Source organism: Lacerta agilis, chromosome 9 (assembly GCF_009819535.1).
Source record: "Lacerta agilis isolate rLacAgi1 chromosome 9, rLacAgi1.pri, whole genome shotgun sequence".
NCBI lineage: Eukaryota > Metazoa > Chordata > Lepidosauria > Squamata > Lacertidae > Lacerta > Lacerta agilis.
In genome coordinates, this window is record NC_046320.1 from 33,705,499 (window position 1) to 33,728,846 (window position 23,348).

A 23,348-nucleotide genomic window follows, 5' to 3' on the forward strand; every position below is an offset into this window, starting at 1 on the left:
GTAGTGGTCTATGGAATGTAAAAACTGGCCGCACATCACACTTTCCCTGTTAATCAATTCCTTCAGCAGGCAATCATTTGTAAACGCGGACTTACAAAGTCAGCAGGAAGGTTAAATTTGTAAAGCTGTAAAATGGATTGTAATAAAGACGACACTTGGCTGGAGACCAGGACATCCTTGCCCAACTTCATGCTGTCGGTTATCTTTCTTTGGCTTGTGGCCACCTGTACTGTCCATTTATCTGTATCTGCAATAATGCAAACAGCTTCTGCTATGGGCTCATCTAGTACTGGATGCTGTAGAAAGGAAAAAGAAAGTAAATGGAACAGTTTTAAATTGCTGTCTACTTTTTAGATTAATATATATTCAATTTACAAATTTAAAGTTTACATTCAGCATAGTTTACTATAATCTCTAATGACAAATGGCTAGTAGCATTTGTTCTTCTTAACAGAATATGTTTGTGACCTGCTGGAAAAATAAATTTGGATGGCACTGATCAAGTGATCCATGTAAACCTCTATTGTCAAATACTGAATTAATTGAAAAAAGGTTTTGGGTTTTTTTAAAAAAAAATATTTTTGATGCAATAGCCTTTTCAGACAAAAAAGTGTCTTATCCTAGCAATCATGTCCACAAAAACCCTGTTAATTTCAGGGCAGAGATTAGGTGCACATATGGACAGGACTCCCTCCATTTAAATAAATGGTGTCCATTCTGAGCTTTTGCATACATGGGACCACCTAGAGTATGAACACAGTTTTTGTTCGAGGCAAACAGGCACAATGTGGAAGATGTACTATGCATTTTGGGGGCATAACCAAGTGGTAAAAGGCTTGTCTTGCACTCTGAAGGTTTAGTGTACAGTACCTAGCATTTTCAATTTTTTTTAAAAAAGTTCAGGTAGGTGATGACAGAGACCTCTAATGAGTGACTGCTAGGTAGGGTAGACAAGTACCAGGCTTGATGGATAAATAATCTGACTTGGTATAATGCAGCTTTCTATGCTTAACTGTCAATGATATTAAAGGGATTCTGTGTGGCAAGAGCCACATGGAACAGCCCAGGACCACAATGCCACAATGCTACACCAGTGTGGTGTAGTGGTTAAGAGCGGGGGGCTCGTAATCTGGTGAACCGGGTTTGTGTCCCTGCTCCTCCACATGCAGCTGCTGGGTGACCTTGGGATAGTCCAGCGGTAGACAACCTAAGGCCCAGGGGCCGGATGCGGCCCAGTCGCCTTCTCAATCCGGCCCGTGGATGGTCTGGTAATCAGCATGTATTTACATGAGTAGAATGTGTCCTTTTATTTAAAATGCATCTCTGGGTTATTTGTGGGGCATAGGAATTCGTTCATTTTTTTCTTCAAAATATAGTCCTGCCCACCACATGGTCTGAGGGATGGTGGACCGGCTCACAGCTGAAAAAGGTTGTTGACCCCTGGGCTAGTCACACTTCTTTGAAGTCTCTCAGCCCCACTCACCTCACGGAGTGTTTGTTGTGGGGGAGGAAGGGAAAGGAGAATGTTAGCCGCTTTGAGACTCCTTCGGGTAGTGATAAAGCGGGATATCAAATCAAATCCAAAGTCCTCCTCCTCCTTCTTCTTCTACCTCAAGGACTGCCTCTCTCCATTTGAACCTACCCAGACCCTGAGATCACCCTTTCTTTGTGTGTTTCCTCCACGAGGGGTCCGGCAGGTAGCAAACTAAGGTGTATCTAAATCCAGTATTTGTTTCCAATCAGAGGTCAGCTGTGCACTTCTAGAAGCCCCAAAACAGGCCATAATGATTACAACCTCCCCCTGCATGTTCAGGGCATTTGGTACCCTGCCTCTAGAGAGACAGGTTCTATTTTAGCTGTAATGAATAGTAGCCATTTGTAGAATTGGTCTAACCCATTTAAAGGCCACTTAAGTGAGTGGTCATTAATGCATCTTGCAACAGTGAGGTCCAAAATTTAAATCAGAATTCTATTAATAGAAGGAAAATATAGATTAGGGTGCTCACCCACACTTTCCATTTTCACTTTGGCATACTGCCAGATCTGATCCACCTACAACTATCCCACTTTTACATTTCCTACTGCCAACACTTCTATGTCTCGCTGAAAGAAAGAGGCTCAGAAGTATGTCCAGACTTACATTCACTGCATGACTCAACTCAGCTGATAGGCATTGCTTGAGCTGCTCATCGTTACTGATTCCATGCAACACCAGGTCAGGCATATATGAGGCACAATAGCCACCGAGAAGGGACCTTCCAAAATGCTTTACGCTTTGATTGCTGATTGTGTTGGATCTGAAACAGAGGAATTGGTTGCACGCTTAGTACTCAGCCATTTCTAAGGCCAGTTTGTGAAAAGGCATTGGAATAAAGTGGGGTTATTTCAGCAAGATTGGAAGATTGTAATGCTATGTGAATGATGACACTGCCTTCTTTGCTTGCAAGATTACAGCTCATGATCTAAAATGACCATGGAAAAGTTACTGTCATTCTCAGCTCTGAATGGTACAGTCAGACCATGGTTCCCAAACTTTGTCTGTACCACAAAATATTTTCCCCAGCAGGAGCGTCAATTATGGAACTTTGACATGACGATCCGGTTATTTGATGATTGCCTCATTTATTTATAACATTTCTTACCTCCCCTTTATCATACCGTTAAGATACTAGATGCATCTCTGTGGGACGGCGGTCCACATTTTAGGGGCTGCCATTCCCCACACTTCTGAGGGTTGCAGAACTACCGAGAGAGACCTCTCTTTGCTAATCTTAACACCCAGGGAGATCAGCAGGAATGGAGGCAATCTTTCAGATATCTGGAGCCCAAATTATTTAGGGCTTTAAACACTAATGTAAGCATTTTGAAACCACTCATCTTATCATCTCTTAACATCGCATAAATGTGCACCTAATGAGTTATCCAAACTGACAGTTAGGCCAAACACCTATTTTATAGGTTAAAATGATAGTTACCGTATTTTTTGCTCCATGACGCACTTTTTTCCTCCTGAAAAGTAAGGGGAAATACCTGTGCGTCTTATGGAGCGAATGGTGGTCCCTAGAGCTGAATTGCCCAGGGGCCAAAAGCAGATTGTGCTTTTTATTTTACAAAGAGAAAAGGGAGTGTTGAAAGTACACCGCTCAGCAGCTGATCAGCTAGAGATCGGGAGAGAGATAAGAGTCCCGGCTCCCTTTCAGCCCCGCCCTCCTTTGTTGAATGTGCTGCAGAGGGAGGTTGTTTGTTTCCCCAGGACATGTGACTGGCTGATTAGATTATCTGTCTGCAAACAGTAGAAAGGGCTCCCTTTCCTTAAGATTTTTCAGAAATGTGAGTTAAACCCCATAAAAATGGGGCTTTTCCTCTTTGCTTTTCCCCCTTTGCAAAAGGAGCTTTGCTTTTCCCCCTTTGCAAAAAAAACTGCAAAACCTTTAGCTGAGCCTCAAAAAAAACAAAAAAACCAAAAAACCAAAAAAAAAACCCAGGGCTTTTCCCTTTGCAAAAAAGCTGCAAAACTTTTAGCTGATCCTCAAAAAAGGCCTTTTGCCTTTGCAAAAACAGCTGCAAAACTTTTAGCTGATCCTCAAAAAAGCCAGGGCTTTTCCCTTTGCAAAAAAGCTGCAAAACCTTTAGCTGATCCTGAAAAACAACAACAAAAAAGCAACAGGGCTTTTAGAGGAGGAAAACCAGAAAAATATTTTTTTTTCTTGTTTCCTCCTCTAAAAATGAGGTGCGCCCTATGGTCCAGTGCGTCCTATGGAGCGAAAAATACGGTACATGTTAACTTTTACATTGGATCGCTTGTGCTCTGTTGTAGCTGAGTTCACAAAAACCACCTGTTTGTAAAGACTGAAAGGCTGCATAATGTAGCATGTGAAGTAGATACTTGCCCATGAAGGCAAGTCTAATGCTAGTCTAAGACTTTGCTGCTTTCACATATTGTAAAAAGAGAAAAACTGAGCCTTTTAGTCCATTTTAACTAAATTGATAACAGTCTCTATTATTGTAAAACCTTAAAATTATGATGTAAGTATTATGCCTCAAAGTAATAATGGAAAAAACCCAATTTGCACTATAAAAGTAGGTTGTCTCGGCTTTCCCAGCATAGGGTCAATACTACCTTATAATGAAAACATTTGGTTTAAGTTGGTCTAAATATCAGGCTAGAGGTTCCTTCTTCAGATTTTTCAAGCGCCATCTTAGACCAGTGCAAATAACAATGCAGCAAACCCTTGAGGAGTCACACCTTTAGAGTTGGTCATATTTACATATTTACCTTGGCAAAGCAAGTTCTACTTCGGAAAGTTCTTCTGTCCTACTGTTGACAGAGCTCGGAGATTGCCCATCTGGGATATGTGTGCTACCTTCATCATCGCTCTCTCCCAGGGCACTGTCAGAGCTCTCATTTCTGGGCATGTTCTCTTTCACTCTGAAAGGGTGTTTGCTTCCAGCATCCCCACAGGGGACATCCTCCGTAACGGCTTGGCCACATCTTTGCACGTCAGCGGGACTTCCTGAATCACAGTCAAGAGAAACCTTTTCCAAGTTTTCACAGTGTGTGCTTTCAGCTTCTCCCAGTGTTCCTGGCTTTGCCGTTTTGACTTTGCTCTCAGAATGGGCAGGTGGATGGCATGACAACCGAAGTGCACTTGGTAGTCGCGTTTTACAAGCTTTCTGCCTAGCACGTGGTTTAAGACACAAGTCAGATTTCTCCTGCTGGACTTGGGCAGTTGCATGCAGCGGACTTGACAGGAAACACAGAGATTTGCTTTTGCTCCTCGGCATCCCTACAGTTTCATCCAGATCCTTTTGGGTGGGTTCTAAATCAGATACGGGTGACGGGGAGCTTCCAATTTGGAAGGTAACTCTTTCCAAATGAGGGTCCCTCTGGCTAGCCCTCTTGCTGCAAAACAGCTGTCTTGCTGCGTTACACTGGTTGTCGTCCTTCATTCCTGTTGTTGAATCCTCTAATTTTGCACACCCCCTAGATACACCTTCTGAACCAGACACCGTTTCCCCCTTCTTAGCTTCCTCCACAAGTCCTTTGGAGGAGCCAGCTTTGGGCAAGAAAGAGGGCAGTTCAGAACTCTGTTCAGTATGTATTCCTTCATGCTCCCGCTTCAAGCAGGCAGGTTCAAAGCAGCTCTCTCCCACAGCAGCAGCGCTCCCAGGTCTCCGTGGCAAACTGGGAGGTATGAGAGCAGGTTCGTTTCTAACAGTGACTACTACATAATCAGAATCCTCAACTTCTCCCTTTTCTAGAGCTGTCGAGATCTTGCCGCCACTCAGGGCTTGCTCTCCTCTGCCAACTTGCCCGCTCCGGATCAGATGATTCTCCTGCAGCTCAGAGCACCGTAAGAAATACGTAAGAATGTAGAGGATGCGTTGAACCAAATCTTTACGCTTTCCAACAATTACAGTCCTCGTCATCCTGACAGGTGAGCCTATAGCACCATACAAGTCACCTGGAAAAAGCATAAGGAAGAAAAATGGAGACTCGTACTGCCTTTTAACCCAGAAGGCCATAAGACAACAGGCCCACGTCCAATCCAATCCAGTTTTGTTTTGTGGTTTGTTTGTATTTTAAAAAAGATCCATCTAGTTACAAAATGTGCCGTGAAAGTTGGCACTAAGGAATCAAACATGATTATAATCATTGCTCTAGCCTATGAGACAAATTAAAACTCAAGGGCACGATCCAGTTCAAGTTAAGCTATTTTACATTTCATTGATTTCAATAGGAGGAATTAAACACACATGGTTAACTTCCCATTGAAAATCAATGGGACCTAAAAGTGCTTACCACTGGCTAGATCATGCCCTCAAGTTTTATTTGCACTACATAATTAGTTATTTTTTGAAAAAGGGTTTTTCCCAAGTCATTAGCAGGCAGATCTTACTCGCCGTGCTAAAAATCAATTACGATTTCTGTGCCAAGAACACCCGAATTATGTGACCCCTATAAAAGCTAAATGGTGTACAATTTACATTTTTATTTCCTATCGCAGGAGAAATGCAGATGTGTAAAATGAAATGATTTATGACAACCCATACTTTACAGGTCTGCAACAGATGAGAGTAAACCAAAACCAGTTATCGTTATAGAAATCGTGTTAGCAATTCACAAAACATGAAGCTCTATTAAAAACACACACATACTACGAGATTTAGAGACTATTAAAGTGTAAGCTGCTCAACAAAATAAAAAAAATCTATTGCTTGCACCTTCACTTTATTACAAGTACCAATAGAAGTAAGTCTGTAGCTTATGCGGTAACCACTAGAGGGCATCATCATGCTTTTTAAAAAACAGCATCTCAACCACTGGCAACAGAATCCCTTAGAGCTGACCAACATCTGGCTGCAAGGAGCAAGCTTTTATGCTGAATGAAGAGTTCACTAAAGTTGATAAAATACGTGCACGTTCAAAGCACGATTTTGGTAAGTATAATAGAGCTATTTCAAAAACGTCTCCACTGTGCAAGCATACATCAAGCAGCTTTCTAATTACACTCCATTTATTCCTCAGCCTAATATGACAAACGATTTTAAAATGCATGAGCACAAGGACATTTCTGTGCAATTAAGTCTTATCCTATTAAAAAAAGATCCCCTTGGGTTTGTTTTTAAAGTTTTGCACTGACCAAGCTGTGCCCAGAGCGGATTGTAAGGGTGAGATTTTGCCAGCATGTTCACAGACTGAGAGGCACGTTTCTCAGAGGAGGCCCTGATGGGAAGGTGGTCAATTGGCATCACTGTGGGGACCCAAGCCAGGTGATAGGTCAGCACTGCCGTCAAGAGAGCCGCTAAGAACCTGTGGAGAAAAGAGCCACAAACAATATAATTACGGTGATGAACCTACAGTTCCTATGAAGGGGAGCAGAGCAAGCAAGTCACAGCGATGACTTACTGGTTTTTGCTGGTCTGTTCTATCAAGATGGTGAATTCCTTGAGAAAGTGTTGGCACAACTGATTCTTTTCAGAAGCGCCGGACATCATGGTTAGCCATACAGGCTCTGCAATCCTTGGAACTGAATACAAGTTCCAGATTGTAATTCTGTAAGAGAGAGGAGGGGGATGACCCAAAGAGAGATCTATTAGCTAAAGCAGTATACGCTGTTCAAAATGCAAAGCCTCTATCCCATAACAAAGATGATGATCTCAAGTGTACAAAGCCAAACTATTAGTTCTGCTTCCCAAGTGCCGCTGCAGTAGGCCCAGAAAATATGGGGTCAGCGACTGTGGACAGATTACTGCCCAGCATTCTAGTCCAAACAGCTGGAGGGGGTGCCAGATTGGTGAAGGCTGGTTTATGTTGCGAACAATTCACATCCTCTTTTATATAATCCCTCTCCACCCTCTCAGTCGTGGCCATGGCCTCAGTCAGGTGCCTAAATAATAAATTGAGATATGGTCAGGTGACCGAACCCACAGAGGTGTAAAATCCTGACCCAAATACTAATTATTTTCAAACGCGATAATAGCTCCCCCTTATTTCACAACAGGCAACATTTTATATAGATCACAGCATAGGTTAATAGGTTGACATGGACATTCGTAATTAGCTATCTGTGATTGCTGGTAAAACATACCCTGGACATGATTTGAAAGGATTTATGGCCCAATTTCTAATTGTATTGGCTACAGCTGGGAAAGGTTGTTCTCTGGGATGAAGCAAAAAGTTAAAGGATAAATAATGCCAGGAGAATAAATGAGGCCAGAGGAACATGCTTGCACTTGGCTGTCCCATTTTGCATGGTCAAAACAAAACAATTTTAAAAAAAATTCCTTCCAGTAGCACCTTAGAGACCAACTAAGTTTGTTCTTGGTATGAGCTTTCGTGTGCATGCACACTTCTTTGCATGGGTGTTTTTCCTCTTAAAACTTTCCTCATTTTCTGCCTATGCTAGGCGGTGGCTCCAAGTAGTTTCCTAATCTTCTACCAGCACATTCCTTTTGTGGTTGTGCTGATTGAGCTCCTACATAATTGGTCATCAGAGGTTTCTGCAGGACATCAGCTCTCACTCTCTTTGCAGGGAGCTTCGGTGACCCCAGATACACCTTCCTGGGGGCCCACAGCACTGCAGCCGAAGTCATTCTTCAATTAATTTGCACAAATGACAGCCTCAAGTGAGTTGAAAATGTAGACCTTGACTACACACACAGCAGAATGAAGTGGGAGCAAGGTGGCAAAGTAGACTGCTGACAGAGCATTGCATTTATGAACTACAGTAGGTTTTTAAATACAGGGTTTGATGCGAAAGAAGCCTATAGTGACGTATTTCACTTTGCCACCTTATTCTGCTTCATGTGCACGTCACTGCAGCCCTCTTTTTGAAACTTAGGTGGCAGAGCACCGCAGGTAAGAATGGCAGTTTTCGAAACAAACTTTTACTGACATTGCACAACAGATGCAAATCCCATATGCTGGGATGTCTCACCACTGCTGCATTCCCCCTATTTCTCCATGGAAAAGCTGGAGAAGTGATTAAAGAGGCACCAGTTTGGGCTTATTTTTTTGGTAGAGAAACAGAAAAACCACGTCGCCTCACTTCCTCCACCACCAGAGCCAACTTTTTTGTTTGTTTGTTAAAGGTGAATCTGTGCCTTTGTACCTGCACACTGCTATTTACTGTCAGAGTGTATGGCTGCATACCTACAATCTGCAAATTCCGCATCTTTTAAGAAGCTCAGTCCTCCCATGTATAGAAGGCATGTGTACCTGGGAAATGGAGGAAGACTAGTGCAACAGGGACAAAGCTGCAATGAACTGGGCTCTGAATGGTGACCTGGATGCCCTTTATGGAGAAGTACAAATCTACTGCTTGCCTTCCATGGACCACTAACTTACCTGAATTCACCCAGGGCATCCATGACACGGCTGATGTACACTTGCACTCTTTGGCTTGTTTCTGCTATTTTTCTGCAGGTGATCATGGCCTTGGAGAGAAAGCAATCATAACAGGATTTTTTAAAAAGAAAAGCAAAAGTTATTATTATTATTTCAAAGGTTTACTGAAAAACTTTGAAAAGTCAAGCACTGGAATCTAATGAACAGCTCTAGTTCAGAGGTGAAGCATATGCATTGCACGCAAAAGGTCCCAGTTTCAATCCTTGGTGTCTCCAGATAGGGTAGGAACCACAATTCCCATCATCCCTGACCACTGGACATGCTGGCTGGCGATGATGGGGTTTGTAGTCCAACAGCATCTGGGGACTCAAGTCAGAGAAGGCTTCTTGAGACTGATAAGAGAGATCAAGGAGCAATATGCCTGAAGGTCTATGCATGAAGCATCTTTAACATTTCATGAAAACCAGATAAAACGTATTTAAATAAAAAAAAAATGGTTGCTGGGGGCAGGGGAAAGAGACAGGAATCAGTGCTGTAGTGCTCATTCTTCCCAAAGAAAGTTTCTGTCTGTCTTGCTACAATAGGCTCATCTGCCAAGTCCATGTCAGGTTAGACAGGCCTACCTCTGCAACGATATGTAACTTTCAGAGCTTGCCTGGTGCCATGGAAAAGATCTTGAGATTTCAAGCAGAAGCTGTACATTGCCAGCTCAGCCGTCCAACTCCCTGGAGATCTGCCCCTGACATGGCATCACTCAGCCCAGCCTGCCTCCCAGATGGTTAATAATAATAATAATAATAATAATAATATTGAATGGATGAGTTCCATGCTCTACCATTTCAATGGCGCTCTTCAGCTTGCTCATGTGTGATTCAAATAAGGGGAAGTGAGAGAAGAAGAAATCCTGGAATTCCCTTTGGGCCTCTTCTTTTTCCGGGAGGGTGAAAATGACACTGATGGCAATTTTCTTCCTTCGAACCATTGCAGGATTGAGGCCACAGCTTTCATCTGCCATGCTGAAAGTTTCTTCAGTTGACCTGAAAAAGAAAATGCAGTGGGGAAATTATAGCATAGCTATGTGCTCATTTAGAAAAATCAACAGTGTTCAAGAGGTTTTTGTTTGATGGCCTAGTGCAGATGTTAGCAACGGGTTTAAAAACAAGGGCTGTGTGTATGCACAGAGTGCTGGTTTTAACTTTTAAAGTCCTTAACCATTTTGAGACCATGTTAACTGAAGCCTACACCAAGAATGGGGAACCTGTGAGCCACCAGATGTTGGACTACAACTACAATCCCCAGCTATTGGCCATGCTGGCTAGGTCTGATGGGAGTTGGAGTCCAACAACACCTAGAGGCATAGCTGTCAACTTTTCCCTTTTCTTGCGAGGAATCCTATTCGGAATAGGGGAATTTCCCTTTAAAAAAGGGGAAAGTTGACAGCTATGCCTAGAGGGCAACAGGTTCTCCAGTCCTGGCCTACACCCTTATTGTCCTGCCTGAGCACCAAGATTGGCTGCTGAGGTCCTGCTTAAAAGAGAGTAGGGTGGTATCAGGTATCAGTGGTAGTTCCACATTTTTTGAATTCCCTCCCCCACCCCCAAATCTGTCTTATCCCTCACTTCAGAGACTGAGGCAGGCTCTAAACACTTTCTGTTTTGCCGGGCTTGTGTAACTTTGTCACTGGCTTTTATGTTCCTGCCATTTTCCCTTTTTTAGAAAAAAATTTAAAACTTTGAAAGGTGGCTCATAAAAAAAATTAAATACAAATACTGAGGTATTGTATGCAATTTCCCTTCCCCAAATGTATTAGTTTAGGTGCCACCACTGTTAACAGGGAGATTACTTCCCACTGGAAACAGGGTGTACCAAACTATAGCAACTACACTGCGAAACACCCTCTCCAGCAAAGTCCACCAGGCTTTATTATGCATGTACTTGAGCTAAGCAAGCTTTTAAAGGCCTTTTTTTGTTGGTGTGGTGGCATCCAATTGCTGTTGTTTTTAACTCTGCAGTCTTTTGAACCAGTTTTACAGATGATTTATAATTGTGGCAAATCTCCAAGGCACTTAAGACCGGGGGGCGGGGGGAAATACAGTCTATAAATTTTAAAACCAATTTGCACAACTGGACTTCTCTCCAGTTTTTCCTCTTCTCCCTCCAGTCCCTCAACTCTCCTTCAGAATGCCCCCCAGCCCACTAAAGAAGATTTTGGGAGGGTGCAGAAGGAAGGAGATGCCTGATTCTGTAAGCAGATGCCCACCTGTGCTATGCTGGCTCTTTCCACAGAGTCTACAAAATCCTATTCCAGGAATATTCCCTAGAAACCTACCACCTAGGAATAATGCCGTTTTCCAAACTTGTTCTTTGACTTCGTATCCAGCGTCGGTGGTAGCTGCTGGAAGAGCTTGACGACAGCAAAGGAGTCATCAAGAGGCTGCTTAAAGAAGCTGGCAAGAAAGCAGAAAGAAGCATCACCCAAGATGGTCCTTCAATAGCGATTTCCCCTGGCACCCCGCCCCCCCCGTCTTTTAAAGACATCTTCTCTTGGGGTGGGGTAGGAAAAGAGAGGCCCACAGCTTCATCTTAAGAGCACTGAAAATGCGGAATCCCCACCACAGAGTGAAAATGACTCCTCCGCAGTAGGGACACACGTTTTAGGAAACAAAAGTTGGTTTTACTTAAAGATGTGTAGCAATGCAAGAGAACAGACAGCTCTCCCATCATTCCAGTAGGCAAAACTTAAAAAGTCTTTGTAGCAATTGCACTTCCAAATTCAGAAGCAAATAGATCAATATGTTTCCCCCCGCTCCAGGGGTCTTCTCCGACACGGCCTTTCTGCTACTGCGGCAGACATCTGCTAAGCAATGACATGTGGGAAGAGGAAAGGAAGGGGAAGTCACACTGTGCAACTGGAGCTCTGCATACACAGTGTTGCATGCAACCCGGTTTCTAGATTGTGTGGCAGCCCTACTTGAATACGGTAGGCTCCCTGCAGCAGAAATTCAGCCCCAATGCATTTTGGGGTGGGGATGCTGCAGGAATGGCAATGAAGACATGCAGGAGGGGCCAATGGGACCATCTCCAGGCACCCCTTTGCAAGGTGGCAGTCCTGGGGGACAGGGAGAGATAACGGAATAAGTCTAAATCTAAAACGGAGTGCCAGACACTGTGCAGAACAAACTGGAATGTTAAAGAAGCTTACAATCTACAGGAAAATCATGAAGATACTTGTCAGGGAACTGTCCCCAGCTCAGCGCAGGGTGGTGGAAGGGCTCTCGGGATGCTACAGAGAGCCTCAGCCCCACCTGACCAGTAGCACCTCCTCGTCCTGCGGAGGGAGCAGCGAGGTCTCCAATGGGGAGGGGCAGGCAGCTCAGGAGCTGGAGAGCCGAGGCTCTGGGGATGTTGGAGAGACCCTGCACTCCTCTCGCTCAGCGGGTGAAGAGGGAGACACGCTATTTCCATTGCCCCAAGTATGCAGAGGGGTGAAACGAAAAGAGGGGAGGTGGAGATTTCGTATATCGAAACTCTTATGTTGGGGTCAGAACCGGAAGGGGCCACTCCCGGATTCTGAAGACTGTTGATACAGACATGAACTTTTTAGCTCTGCACTGTACACAGTATGCACAATAAAACTACTAAAGAAACGGCTGGGGTTTTGTCTGGTTTCTCATGAGCAACCATCCAAGGACCTTACAATACTACATAGGGGGAAAGTCAAATTGGCAATAAGTACCAAGAATGAGTTTGGGGAGGCAGGTAATAAAAATAACATTAATAATGATAATAATTCAGAAGTAATGGCCTTAAAGAGACTAGAAAATTGATTTTTACAAATAATCCTAGAATAAGAAACCATTGAACATACATTTCCATTTTTAAACATAGTATCAGGGTTCATAAGAGTGCCATATCAAGTGCGATGAAATATGGAACTGGTGGCACACATGTCACTTAAAATTTATTTGCCACGTTTGGTTGGTACAGCAGAGAGGAGTGATATACCTGATCGAGCGATGCCACTATCTCTGTCTTCATTCTGCCCCCTGCTAGGCATGTCAACAGGTGTGCTGTGAGCTGAAAGGGGAGGAAACGGAGGAGATTTAACAGGCATCCTATTTCTCACCTGCTTTTAAAACCAGGCCACACAAGCAGCAGTTTAAATTCAACAGTGATATTTCTCAAAAGCTCCAGAGCAAAATGCCTCAAGAGTGACAAGGGGGTATGTGGGACCGGAGGCAAGGAGGACACAATTGCAGGCTTAAAATTAGTCAAGTCTGCTTTAACAAACATACTATTGATCCTGCAAGTTTATCGACGTATGTCTTTCGTCTGAAATCCTAGTCCGACTTCAACTAGTTTGTTAGTTTTATCAGGTTGGAACACTGATTGGAAGGAAAATAGCCATTAGCACTGTTGTGCAAACAGTTGCCTAATAGATGACATGGTGTTATAATTATAGTTCCCATAGAAGTTTTCATGCTTCTGAAGACACTGAGAAACGAAGGGACATATTTTCAGTTTGAAAACAACAAAATCTCCCTTCAGGCATTCCCCTCGCTGCAATTAACAGAAGAGGAGAGAATGGGGGAGACCTCTCTGCTCCTACTGCCAGTTATCACTGCTGCCACACCCTTCCTTCATAGCTTGCTGAACTTCTACAAGGAGTTTTTTTCTTATGTATGCTCTCCATGCAGTTTAGAACATGGACCTTCCAGCGTACATGACCACAGCTGGCTCAAGGCTGCAAAATTTTACCCGCTCTCTCTTCTCATGGGGTAGAGGGGAGGGAATGGACCCCATGGCATAGTATGGCTGGGGGAAGAAAGCCTGAGTAAGACTAAAGCCTTATGTTGCCTAGATGGCACCTATTAAGCCAGGGGTGGTTTCAACAAGTATGGAATTCCTTATTCTCAAGACAAAAGATCTGCGTAGACTAGAGCTGTTTTGTATCCCAATTTCAAGGGCAATGTCTTGGAAAAACAGATCCCACTTCTGGTATATGTTGATTAAAAAAGAGAGAGGATGCATCACAGTCCTGCTAAACTCAACACACACATGGACACACACACACGTGTGTGTGTGTTCGTGTGTGTATAATACTGTCAATTAATTTGATCTCTGATAACTCTGAAAAGAGAATATAAGTGAAAATAGGTGATTATGTTTTAAATGACTACCTTATGTAATGTTAACTACTATATTGCTCTGTTGTAACACACACACACACACACACACACACACACAGTGAATTTATTGTGGCATTAGTTTAAGTTCCCTGAGTAAAATGCTAGCAGGAAGTAACACAAACTATCCACAAGCTAAAGGCAACTTCTGTGGTTAGAAGTGAACCTCTGGATCCAACCCATTGTTACTCTTACATGCTTTAAAATGACAACACACACAAATGACAAATATCTGTTTTCAGATGGCTCCCAATGCTAGGCTGAACAGCAGTTGTAGCTCCACAAATTCTCAACATTAAGCAAAGATCGATTGATTAGAGGGCATGCAAAATTTGTGACCCGTGTTTAGATTAACTAAGATTCCCTCTTCCAAAAGATCAGCACTTCTGCTACAAAATTAACTGTGCTTATTCGGTGACATTTAGGAGACTTTAGCATGTGGGGGCAGGGGAAGATCAAGAAAAAAGAGAGAGAAACCACTCCAACATTATTACATGTGAGAAAAATAACAGAACACACCAGCAAATTATTAACTTGGAAAAAACAACTCCTCTCAAAACTGGAAGGGCTCTGTCATCTGGGAATAAATATGGCGCTATGAAGTGCTACCAGCAGGGAAACACATTACTGAGGATGCTACATGGACAGAGTGAGGAACTTGCAGCCCCTCCGAATGTTGGCCAAAAGCCATGGCTCAGTGGTAGAGCCATCTGCTTTGCATGCAAAAGCTATCGGGTGCAATCCTCAACATCTCTAGGTAAGGCTTCTGCTCAAAGCCCCGGAGAGCTGCTGTCAGTCAGTGTTGACAATACTGAGCTAGAAGGAACAATCGCCTCCTGTGTTCCGACTGTACTGCTCAGCCAGTGGCGCAGAGCCGCAGCCTCCCAGCAGCTGTGTCACTGCTGCTTACTAGGGTTGGCAAAGGACGGTGTGCTGTGGATACCCCAGCAAAACCAATTCGGCTCTCCCACCCTCACCACTGTCTGTCCCCCTCCACTGCAGGGAGGCTATTGCCCTGGCTCCACCCCCACCAAGTCAGATGGTCCTGATCCCTGACCACTGGCCACACTGGGTGAGTTGGACTCCCACAACATCGGGACGGCCACAGGTTCCCCACAGCTGCTTTAGATGATCTCTTATTGGACATTTTACAGCTACCACAATCACCACCTCAGCCCAGTCCATTTGTGGAGAGGAGTTATTGATCCCATGCCAAGAGATTTCCACCAGGAGCTAGCTAGAGGGGCATGTACGGGCGCACCACCCCGTGCTCGACGCTGCACACAAACCTGCAAAGAAGGAAGCACTCCGGGTGAGCCGGAGAGGCCCCCCTTCAGCCACACCATGCAGCAGTTTGTTGCTACACAGCTGCAATACACCTAGATGGCAGCAACACGAGAAACATACAAAACAAAACAAAATCAGATTACATGGAAATGTAACAGACCACGAACGAGAACTTGTGGTCCGCACAAACGCGCACACAAATAATGAAACTGCTGAATGTACTTACCTAGGTTACTTCCACTGTGGCAGGGGCCCAAACTATTTGGATTAGAGTTCAGTCTTGCTAAACTGGGTTCTTGATTCATGTATTCAAAGCTACCTTGCAAGCTGTAAAAGAAACATCCATCCAAGAAAGATGGATTAAGTTGCCACTGAGCACTTCCTCCCCATGCTGCCCTCCCTGTACCCCTGCAACTGGCTATCCATGATCACAAAGAGATTTCTAAACTTATGTAAGATAGCATCGATTTCACCCACACACAGCAGGCAGCACTGCAATAGGAAAAAAGTCAGGATCTATAGGTTGCATCCCAAGTAGCACTAAGTAATTCACTCCAGCAACGTAAGGATTTGGGTTTGCACAACGTAACTTTCCCCTGCTCTCCTCTGTCCCCACTCACCCTCTAAATCTGTTGGGGGGGTCCTCCAACCCTGCAGAGCAGATTTGTGGGAGTAAGAAGTGAGGAAAGGAAAGTCCACTGCCCAAGTGTAAATCTTTGCACTGACAGAAGGCTCTTGTCAGCTACAACTCTAAGTAACACCACCACAACTTGACATGATGACCATGTGCGCAGGAGCTTCTTTTTCCTCTACACCAAATGGTGAATCCCTCCATTTTTAAGACTTAGTTATCTTTACATAGCCACTTCTAGCTGCTTATTATGAATTCTGAAGCCAACCCCCCTAAGTTTACTGTTGATTCTCATAGGACTTGACATCTGCGCCTCAACCACACAAAAATCATTTACGGCGTTGCACTGTTAGTTTATGATTACCAAGGCAGGGTTTTTCAAAAAATAAAAATACTGAGTTGAGTGAGAACTGCCCCTCCCCCTTGAAAATCTGAATCTGAAAACAGTAAAAGCGAAGGAGGAAGATGGTCTCACCTATTTGCACTTCCACAGAAGCTGCCTACTCTGGCAGAGAAAACTTTACTCATCATAAGCTGCGGAGGAGAGCTGAAAGGATAAACAATAAAACTAATAATTCAGCTGTTCCAGTAACAACTCCATGACAACAAGAAGGAACTGGAGGCATTAGCTCACCGTATGTAGTGGATTTTCAGTGTAGAGCCTTTGTAACTCATTGCTACTGAACCAAACATCATCTCTCCCAGCATGTTGACATCAGAAGCTGGCCTTGTGTACTAGAAGTAAGGAAGGAAAAACAGTTGCTTTCGCAAACTTTGCCATATGCTGCTTCTAAACCAAGCAGCTTTTGAGTTGTACCGTTGTAGTACATTGAGTCCCAATGAAGTATTAACACAAGCAAGTGAAAACACAACAGGCATAGCATTACTGAATTATCAAAGTTCTACCGATTCTGCACAGCCACTACTAAAAGCATGCAGAGTGGAAATGGGGGACATCATATTACAATCTGATTTTGAATACATTTTTAGCTGCCCCAATTTAACACCCCTCTGAAAGGATATGTATGAGATCATGGAGCAAAAGAAGGTCTATTGAAACAAAAAAAGATATACATGTTTGGGATTTTAAAGCACCAATATAATATACTTAATTTCATTTATTTATTTTTACTCGCCCCCCCCATTGATTTTCTTTTGCATGTCTATTTCATCATTCACATCAAATCCATACCATTTTTAGTTTAAAGAAGCTGGTGTACAACAAACATGGGGAGATGCAGAATTAAAATGTACTAAGCAGAAAGCAGCTGTAGTGAGAATTTAGCCATTTTCAGTGCAGTGCAACTTGTACAGCTATTCTTTTTAACTGCTTTTTAAAAAATGCAAATGTATTAAAAAAGAGAGGAAAATAAAGAAGAGAGTAAGCATCAATACACCCATCTTAATTTATACATACAAATGGATACATGCCATCCAAATGCCTTTTTAAGTATCCAAAATTGGTGTTTACAGAAAGTACTTTCGAATGTAGCAAGATCACTAAGGCCCTCAAATCATTACTAAATAGATGGTGAGGATTTATCCCTCCAGGCCAAATGGAAAGCTATTCCTTAACACATATGTGGCAAAACGTAAGACAAATCTGGTTTTCAATTCGGTTGACTTGGGGGTATGTAAAGATGCCAGTTCTCATGTTTAGGTTACCTGATATTTAGGAATGTCTTCATTGACACTCTGCCTACTGTCCACTGAAGAACTACTGGGAGAAGCTGCACTGGCGCCACCAGCTGTTTGGCAGCCCTTGCCCCAAGTCTTCCCAGAAGCATCCTATAGGAGGAAATATATTAATTCATGGTAATACAGAATCCCCATAATTTCTAAGCAACCCTGGGGAATTTCAGTTCAGGAAACATTGTCTCCATGCTAAAATGGACCCACTTGCACTTTTAATCCTGCTCATGGCTGTTTTCCTGATCTGCTAATTGGGTGCTTTCCAGATGTTGTTGCACTCCCAAATGACATCATCCCCAGCCAGAGGTGTGTTGAGGCGGATGGGAGTTGTAGTCCCAACATCTGTAGGGCACCAGGCAGCCAAAGGCTGCAGTATATGTTTTCTGGTTTCACTTTCCTCAATACAACCAAGCACTTTCATTGCACTCAGACGCCGGCTCCCTCGGCCAGTAAAGCGAGATGAGCGCTGCAACCCCAGAGTCGTCCGCGACTGGACCTAACGGTCAGGAGTCCCTTTACCTTTACCTTCACCTTTAGCAACTCCCAGCAACCTTCTCAAACATCCCAGGATTCTTGTGAGGGACAGCCATGGCTGTTTAAAGTGGTAGAATATTCTTTTGAATATATAATGCAGATGGGGACCTAATTTATTCTTTTAGTTTAAACTCACTGATTAGCAGGGCTGTGAGGGGGTGGGAGTGGGGAGGTGAGCTCATTGCCACATGCTCCTTGAGGTAAGAGGGAGCACAACAAGCCATCGGGGGTTTTAGAAGGTCAATAAAAACCCAAACTCATTAGCAGAACAGGGTTTTCTCTTCACCAGCCTCACACCTACTCCTTATCTGCCCCCATAAAGCACACAGGCCTTTTGCACATTCAAACCACGTATTTGCATTCCTTTTGTAAGAGATTTTGCTTTGTACTACATTTAGTTAAGGGCTGTTAATCTAATCCCCCAATGTGACTGTCATTAGGGAAAGAGCAAAATTGTTGGTTGTCATGTGTTTGACACAAGCTACTGACAAGGCGGGGGGGGGGGGTAGGGAGAGAAAAGGGCCACCCACAGGAAAAGCCTGGAACAGAATTCATTAGCTGTACTTCATGATTAAACTCTGCTTTTTACATGCAAGTAGCCAGCCTAGGCTTCCAGATAAACAAGCCCAATGGGAAGTTGGCTCAACCTGTACATTTGCTTGTTGCTGCTCCGAAGTCTCTTTTTTAAAGAGTTCAGGAGAAAAAAGCCCAGTGAAGCGAGGAGTGAAATGGAAACCCACGGCTGGAATGGACAGAAGTAATTTACATCTATCAGCCAAAGCTGAACCTTGTGTGTAAACTGTATTCAAAATGAGCTTTTATTCCAAGACAACATCACAGAGCCAGCTGCATTGCAAACCATATGTTTAAAGCACACGACTTCCCCCACAGAGAATCCTGGAAACTGTAGTTTGTTAAACATGCAGCTCAGTGGGAGGAAAAACTACAGTTCCCATGATTCAGAGGGGGGGGGGGCAAAACCATATGCGTTAAATACACTGCATGTTTGCAGCCAGAGTTTGCATATAGACCTGTGTAGACAACCAAGACTACACCTAGAGGCAAAAGAGTGGGGTAGCAGGAAGAAGGAAAGATCTCAGGCAGGCAAGAGGCTAGTTTTCCACTGAGACGTAAACAAAAAGAAAAGAATGGTGATGTTTGTATTTTTAAGCCTTAAGTAAAGGTGGGATATAAATAAATATTATGATAATTGTAATTTTAAAAAATTGTGGTCATTTTCTTATTTTATTTTTATGCCTGGATAAAAGGAGGAAACAGCAAACCCATACCTGAACTGTTGTCTCATCAATCTTGTGGACTGCTGTGGAGTCAAACAAGACCTGTCTGCCCCGCCTCTCACAATCTTGATAGACTATCAAGCGGATTCCATTTAGGTCAAACCCTGAAGAGGACCAGCTGCGAATTGTAAATACAAGAAGAAATGAAGATAAAAAGCCATTTATTCAGGAGACTTTTTTCCATGGTGTGGTCTTGTGAATGTCAAAGCCACAAATGTTCCTCATAAATTCACACTGAAAAGGTAGCGGAACAGTTGGATATTTACATCACGAGCGATTTCAAAAGTTAAGTCAAACCCCCTGTGGGGTCAAATGCGCTTTAAAAAAACAACCCTGCTTTCAAAAAGTTGCTTTCCAACTTATAGGAATACCACATACACCTCCACATACATGCCTACATGTAATGTTCAGTATTAATGTGGGACAGCTGCAGTAGTATATATACAGGAGTTAACTGGAAAGCCACAGTTAACCCTAACCCTAGTATTAGCCGGGACAGTCAGTGTGGCGAGACATACCAAACCTCATTACTCAACTCCAGGTTTCTAATTTAAGACCCTTAATAAACCATTCAAGAGAAATTGCAGGTTGCCTTAAAAGGAAGAAAGAAAGAAAAAACACAACAATATTGTCTAGGTAACCCTTAAGACTTGGATTTTTTTTTTTTTAAAAAAAACAAACCCTAAAATTCTACCTGAACACATATAAAAATCACTTAAGCATCGTTCAGCCTGCCAAGGTCCGATTCTACCAGGGAAGATGTGTAGCCACAAATCAAACTCTTTTTTTTAAATAGCTGAATTCAGGACAGGGAGCAAAGCATCAGCATCCAATCAGAGAGGATACTGGACATTCACCAAGTCCAGCCCACAGGCAGGAAGAAAATACTTGACATCTGGCTACCCCAGGTTTATAGGTAGAACATTCTCTTTCCCTTCTGACAAATGCTTCCTTGTGTGTTTGGGGTTAGGATAGCAAGAGTAGATGCGTATTACCATTTCTTTCCTATTATGGCATAAAGAAATTGTTACATATGATTTTCTGGCATGAACGGAAGAGCAGGGGTCAGCAAAGTTTTTCAGCAGGGGGCCAGTCCCCTGTCCCTCAGACCTTGTGGGGGGGGGGGGCGGACTATATTTTGAAGAGAAAAAATGAATGAATTCCTATGCCCCACAAATAACCCAGAGATGCATTTTAAATAAAAGGACACATTCTACCCATGTAAAAACACACTGATTCCCAGACCATCCGTGGGCTGGATTTAGAAGGTGATTGGGCTGGCCCCGGCCCCCGGGCCTTAGTTTGCCTACCCATGTGGAAGAGTCATAGCTGTCTCTTCTATCATAGATGCCAATTACCAGTTTCCCCACTATCCACCATTTTCATGCAAATCTATGACATACAGTTCAGCTCTTAATGACTTGTTCATACAGTTAAAAAAAACCAACAGGAGGGCTCTCACATTATATGCATATCAAGCAACCTGAAATCTGACCAATACTATTAACTTTATCTTACCTGGTATTAGAAACAAAGAGCTCTAATGAACTCAAATAGGTAAGAAATAAGTAGATGCGACTTCTAAACGTAGTTTACCATCTTAACAGGCAAGACCAACTTGCATATTCCTTGTTATGCATTTTTAGGAAGAATTGTTGATTATTTTTTGGGTTCAAATGTGCTCTTTTAAGTTTCCAGTGAAAGCAGAAATTGGATCTGTTTGCCAGTACTGTACCTTTAATCAAATGGCACAGCCACCCTGAACGTTTGAAATGTACAAGACTTTAGAGCACATGGAAATATTTGAAAGAGATGCTACAGTGAAGTCCTTTGCCGTTGTGACATAGAGATATGCGTTTTCTACCAGAGGCTTCCCTTATGTATCATAGTTTCAATTCAGTACAGCCCTGACCCAACTAGACCACACCTACAGGGTATTAGACAATGTTAATTTATCCTGTGCATGCAACAGTTTTGGTTCTCTCCCAAAAGCGCTTTAAAAAGTAGGATTTAAAAAAATTTTTTTAAGATATGCCATATCTTTGAGTAGGGGGGAAATGGGTACCTTTCCTTAGCCAGAAGGAAAACATTTAAAGTCATGTTTATTAAACTTTTTGCTTTCTATAGGCTAGCAATCCTCAAACATTTGTGCATATTACAAGCGGTGAGCAATGAGTACCGGCATATACATTCCTCTTTGTCAATGGCCTAAAATGGGTGGGAAACCAGCAGCTTCTCCAGATGTTGCTGCTGGACTCCATCAGTTCCAGTCAACATGATGATTCCAGTCAGGGATGATGGGAGTTGTAGTCCAGCAACATCCAGGTGTGCTACAGACTCTCGCATCCCTGGCTTAGAATCTCACAGGTGGCTGAATTCCTTGATTCTGCCAACAGATTTTAACAATAAGAGAGAAGTCAAAATCTGTTTCTTTCAATATTATACAATACATAGCTCAGTATCTGCAAGACATCCAGCTCTGTGCTAAGGAAAGATCACCAAACACTGTTCTTGGCTGGCAAAATAATCTACATGTGGTAGCCACTGAACACACTTCTAACACCAACCTGCCCCCTCCCTTCCTGGGCATTTCAGTTTCTGAACATTATTGTGGGTTTGTACTGCAATATGTATTACTACAGGAAAGTGGAAATTTGCCTCTTTTTCCAGGTTGCTTGTCTACCTAGCTGAATATATACAACCTGCCTTCATGGAGAACTTCAACTTCAGAGGTTCAAAAGACAAATCGAACTAGGTTTCTGGAGTTACCCACATATGCCCACCCTAATTGCTTCATTGCCACTTTATAGGTGCCATGGAATATCCATTCCACACTTGAAAGAAAATGTATATTTTAGCATGGAAACACCTACTCTTCTGAACTATCTCACATCTTCACTGCACTCCTATTGGCACCTGCTGAAAACATTTTATTTAGACAAACATTTTAATCTTTTCCCACTTATTGTAAAGTTTTTTATTTTTAAAATTTCTTCTTTATTTTCAGGCTTGCTTTTTTTTTGTAAATCACTTAGAGGTTCGATTGACAAGCAAGCGGTACATTAATTTTGTTAAATGATGAAGTGCTGAAGGTAGCATGTGTGTAAAATCAATCTGTTTTACATTGCCTTTTGAGGAACCTATTCCAAATGTAAACTTTAAAGAATTTCACTTATTGCTAGCACTTTATTGGTAAACCATATCTGTAGCTCATGGAGAATCCTTTTTCACTCTCCTTATCTTAATATACACAACCAACGCAGGCACAACATTTCAGTCAAACACTTCCATCTGTCAGCAAGTTAATTCCAACTAACCTACACAATAATTTGTTAGCATCCAATGTGCAATATAGTTAAGATATTAAGGATAACTGTCAAGTGATTCCCTGGAAGAAAGGTTAATTGGCTGAAATGGTGGTGCCCCTTTTTAGGATTAGTCTTACTTTTCTCCTGCTATGCAAGTTAGAACGCATAGTCTCAAAGTGCTAACCCACTCAAATGCAATTTTTGAATTAAGCTTTCCTACCTTTTTGATAGCTTTCCAGATACTCCCTTTGAATAATTGGAACTCTTTTCCACCACAAGAGGTTTCTTAGCCTTATTCAACCTTGCCTTTGAAAAGCTGTTCTCCAATGTGGTAGAGGAACCACGAATCTCTCTTCCTTTTTCAGTCTGGTCCCCTGCGCTGTTCGATGTCTTTGGCGGGCCTCCACACATGTTGAGCTCACAGGTATTCCCTCTCTCTTCTACACAAACACACATTCATCACTTCTTTGAAGTAGCCAGTGTGTACTGAAGTGTGATCTACCTAGGGTCCTTCATTACAGTTCAGTATCTATTGGTTATAAACTTTCTCAGTGGGGGGAA

At 42.8% G+C, this 23,348-nt stretch overlaps 1 protein-coding gene across 2 annotated transcripts in view; it reads right to left on the reverse strand.

The window, feature by feature from the left end:
- The window catches only part of FNIP2 (folliculin interacting protein 2), a 28,147-nt gene extending 4,799 nt beyond the window's left edge, over positions 1-23,348 (reverse strand). The window contains exons 1-16 of one of the 2 annotated variants that reach the window (XM_033161140.1): positions 23,008-23,348; positions 19,471-19,597; positions 17,621-17,743; positions 16,590-16,690; positions 16,431-16,502; positions 15,551-15,651; positions 15,327-15,416; positions 12,857-12,928; positions 11,181-11,298; positions 9,687-9,888; positions 8,852-8,940; positions 6,911-7,057; positions 6,645-6,814; positions 4,277-5,465; positions 2,141-2,297; positions 96-296 (exon numbers count right to left, since the gene is read on the reverse strand). In XM_033161140.1, the coding sequence (XP_033017031.1) occupies positions 96-296; positions 2,141-2,297; positions 4,277-5,465; positions 6,645-6,814; positions 6,911-7,057; positions 8,852-8,940; positions 9,687-9,888; positions 11,181-11,298; positions 12,857-12,928; positions 15,327-15,416; positions 15,551-15,651; positions 16,431-16,502; positions 16,590-16,690; positions 17,621-17,743; positions 19,471-19,597; positions 23,008-23,243 (3,195 nt within the window). In that variant the 5' untranslated portion in view covers positions 23,244-23,348. Of the gene's footprint in view, positions 1-95; positions 297-2,140; positions 2,298-4,276; positions 5,466-6,644; positions 6,815-6,910; positions 7,058-8,851; positions 8,941-9,686; positions 9,889-11,180; positions 11,299-12,856; positions 12,929-15,326; positions 15,417-15,550; positions 15,652-16,430; positions 16,503-16,589; positions 16,941-17,620; positions 17,744-19,470; positions 19,598-23,007 lie in introns of those variants that run through there. The other variant, XM_033161139.1, reaches the window with a different exon arrangement.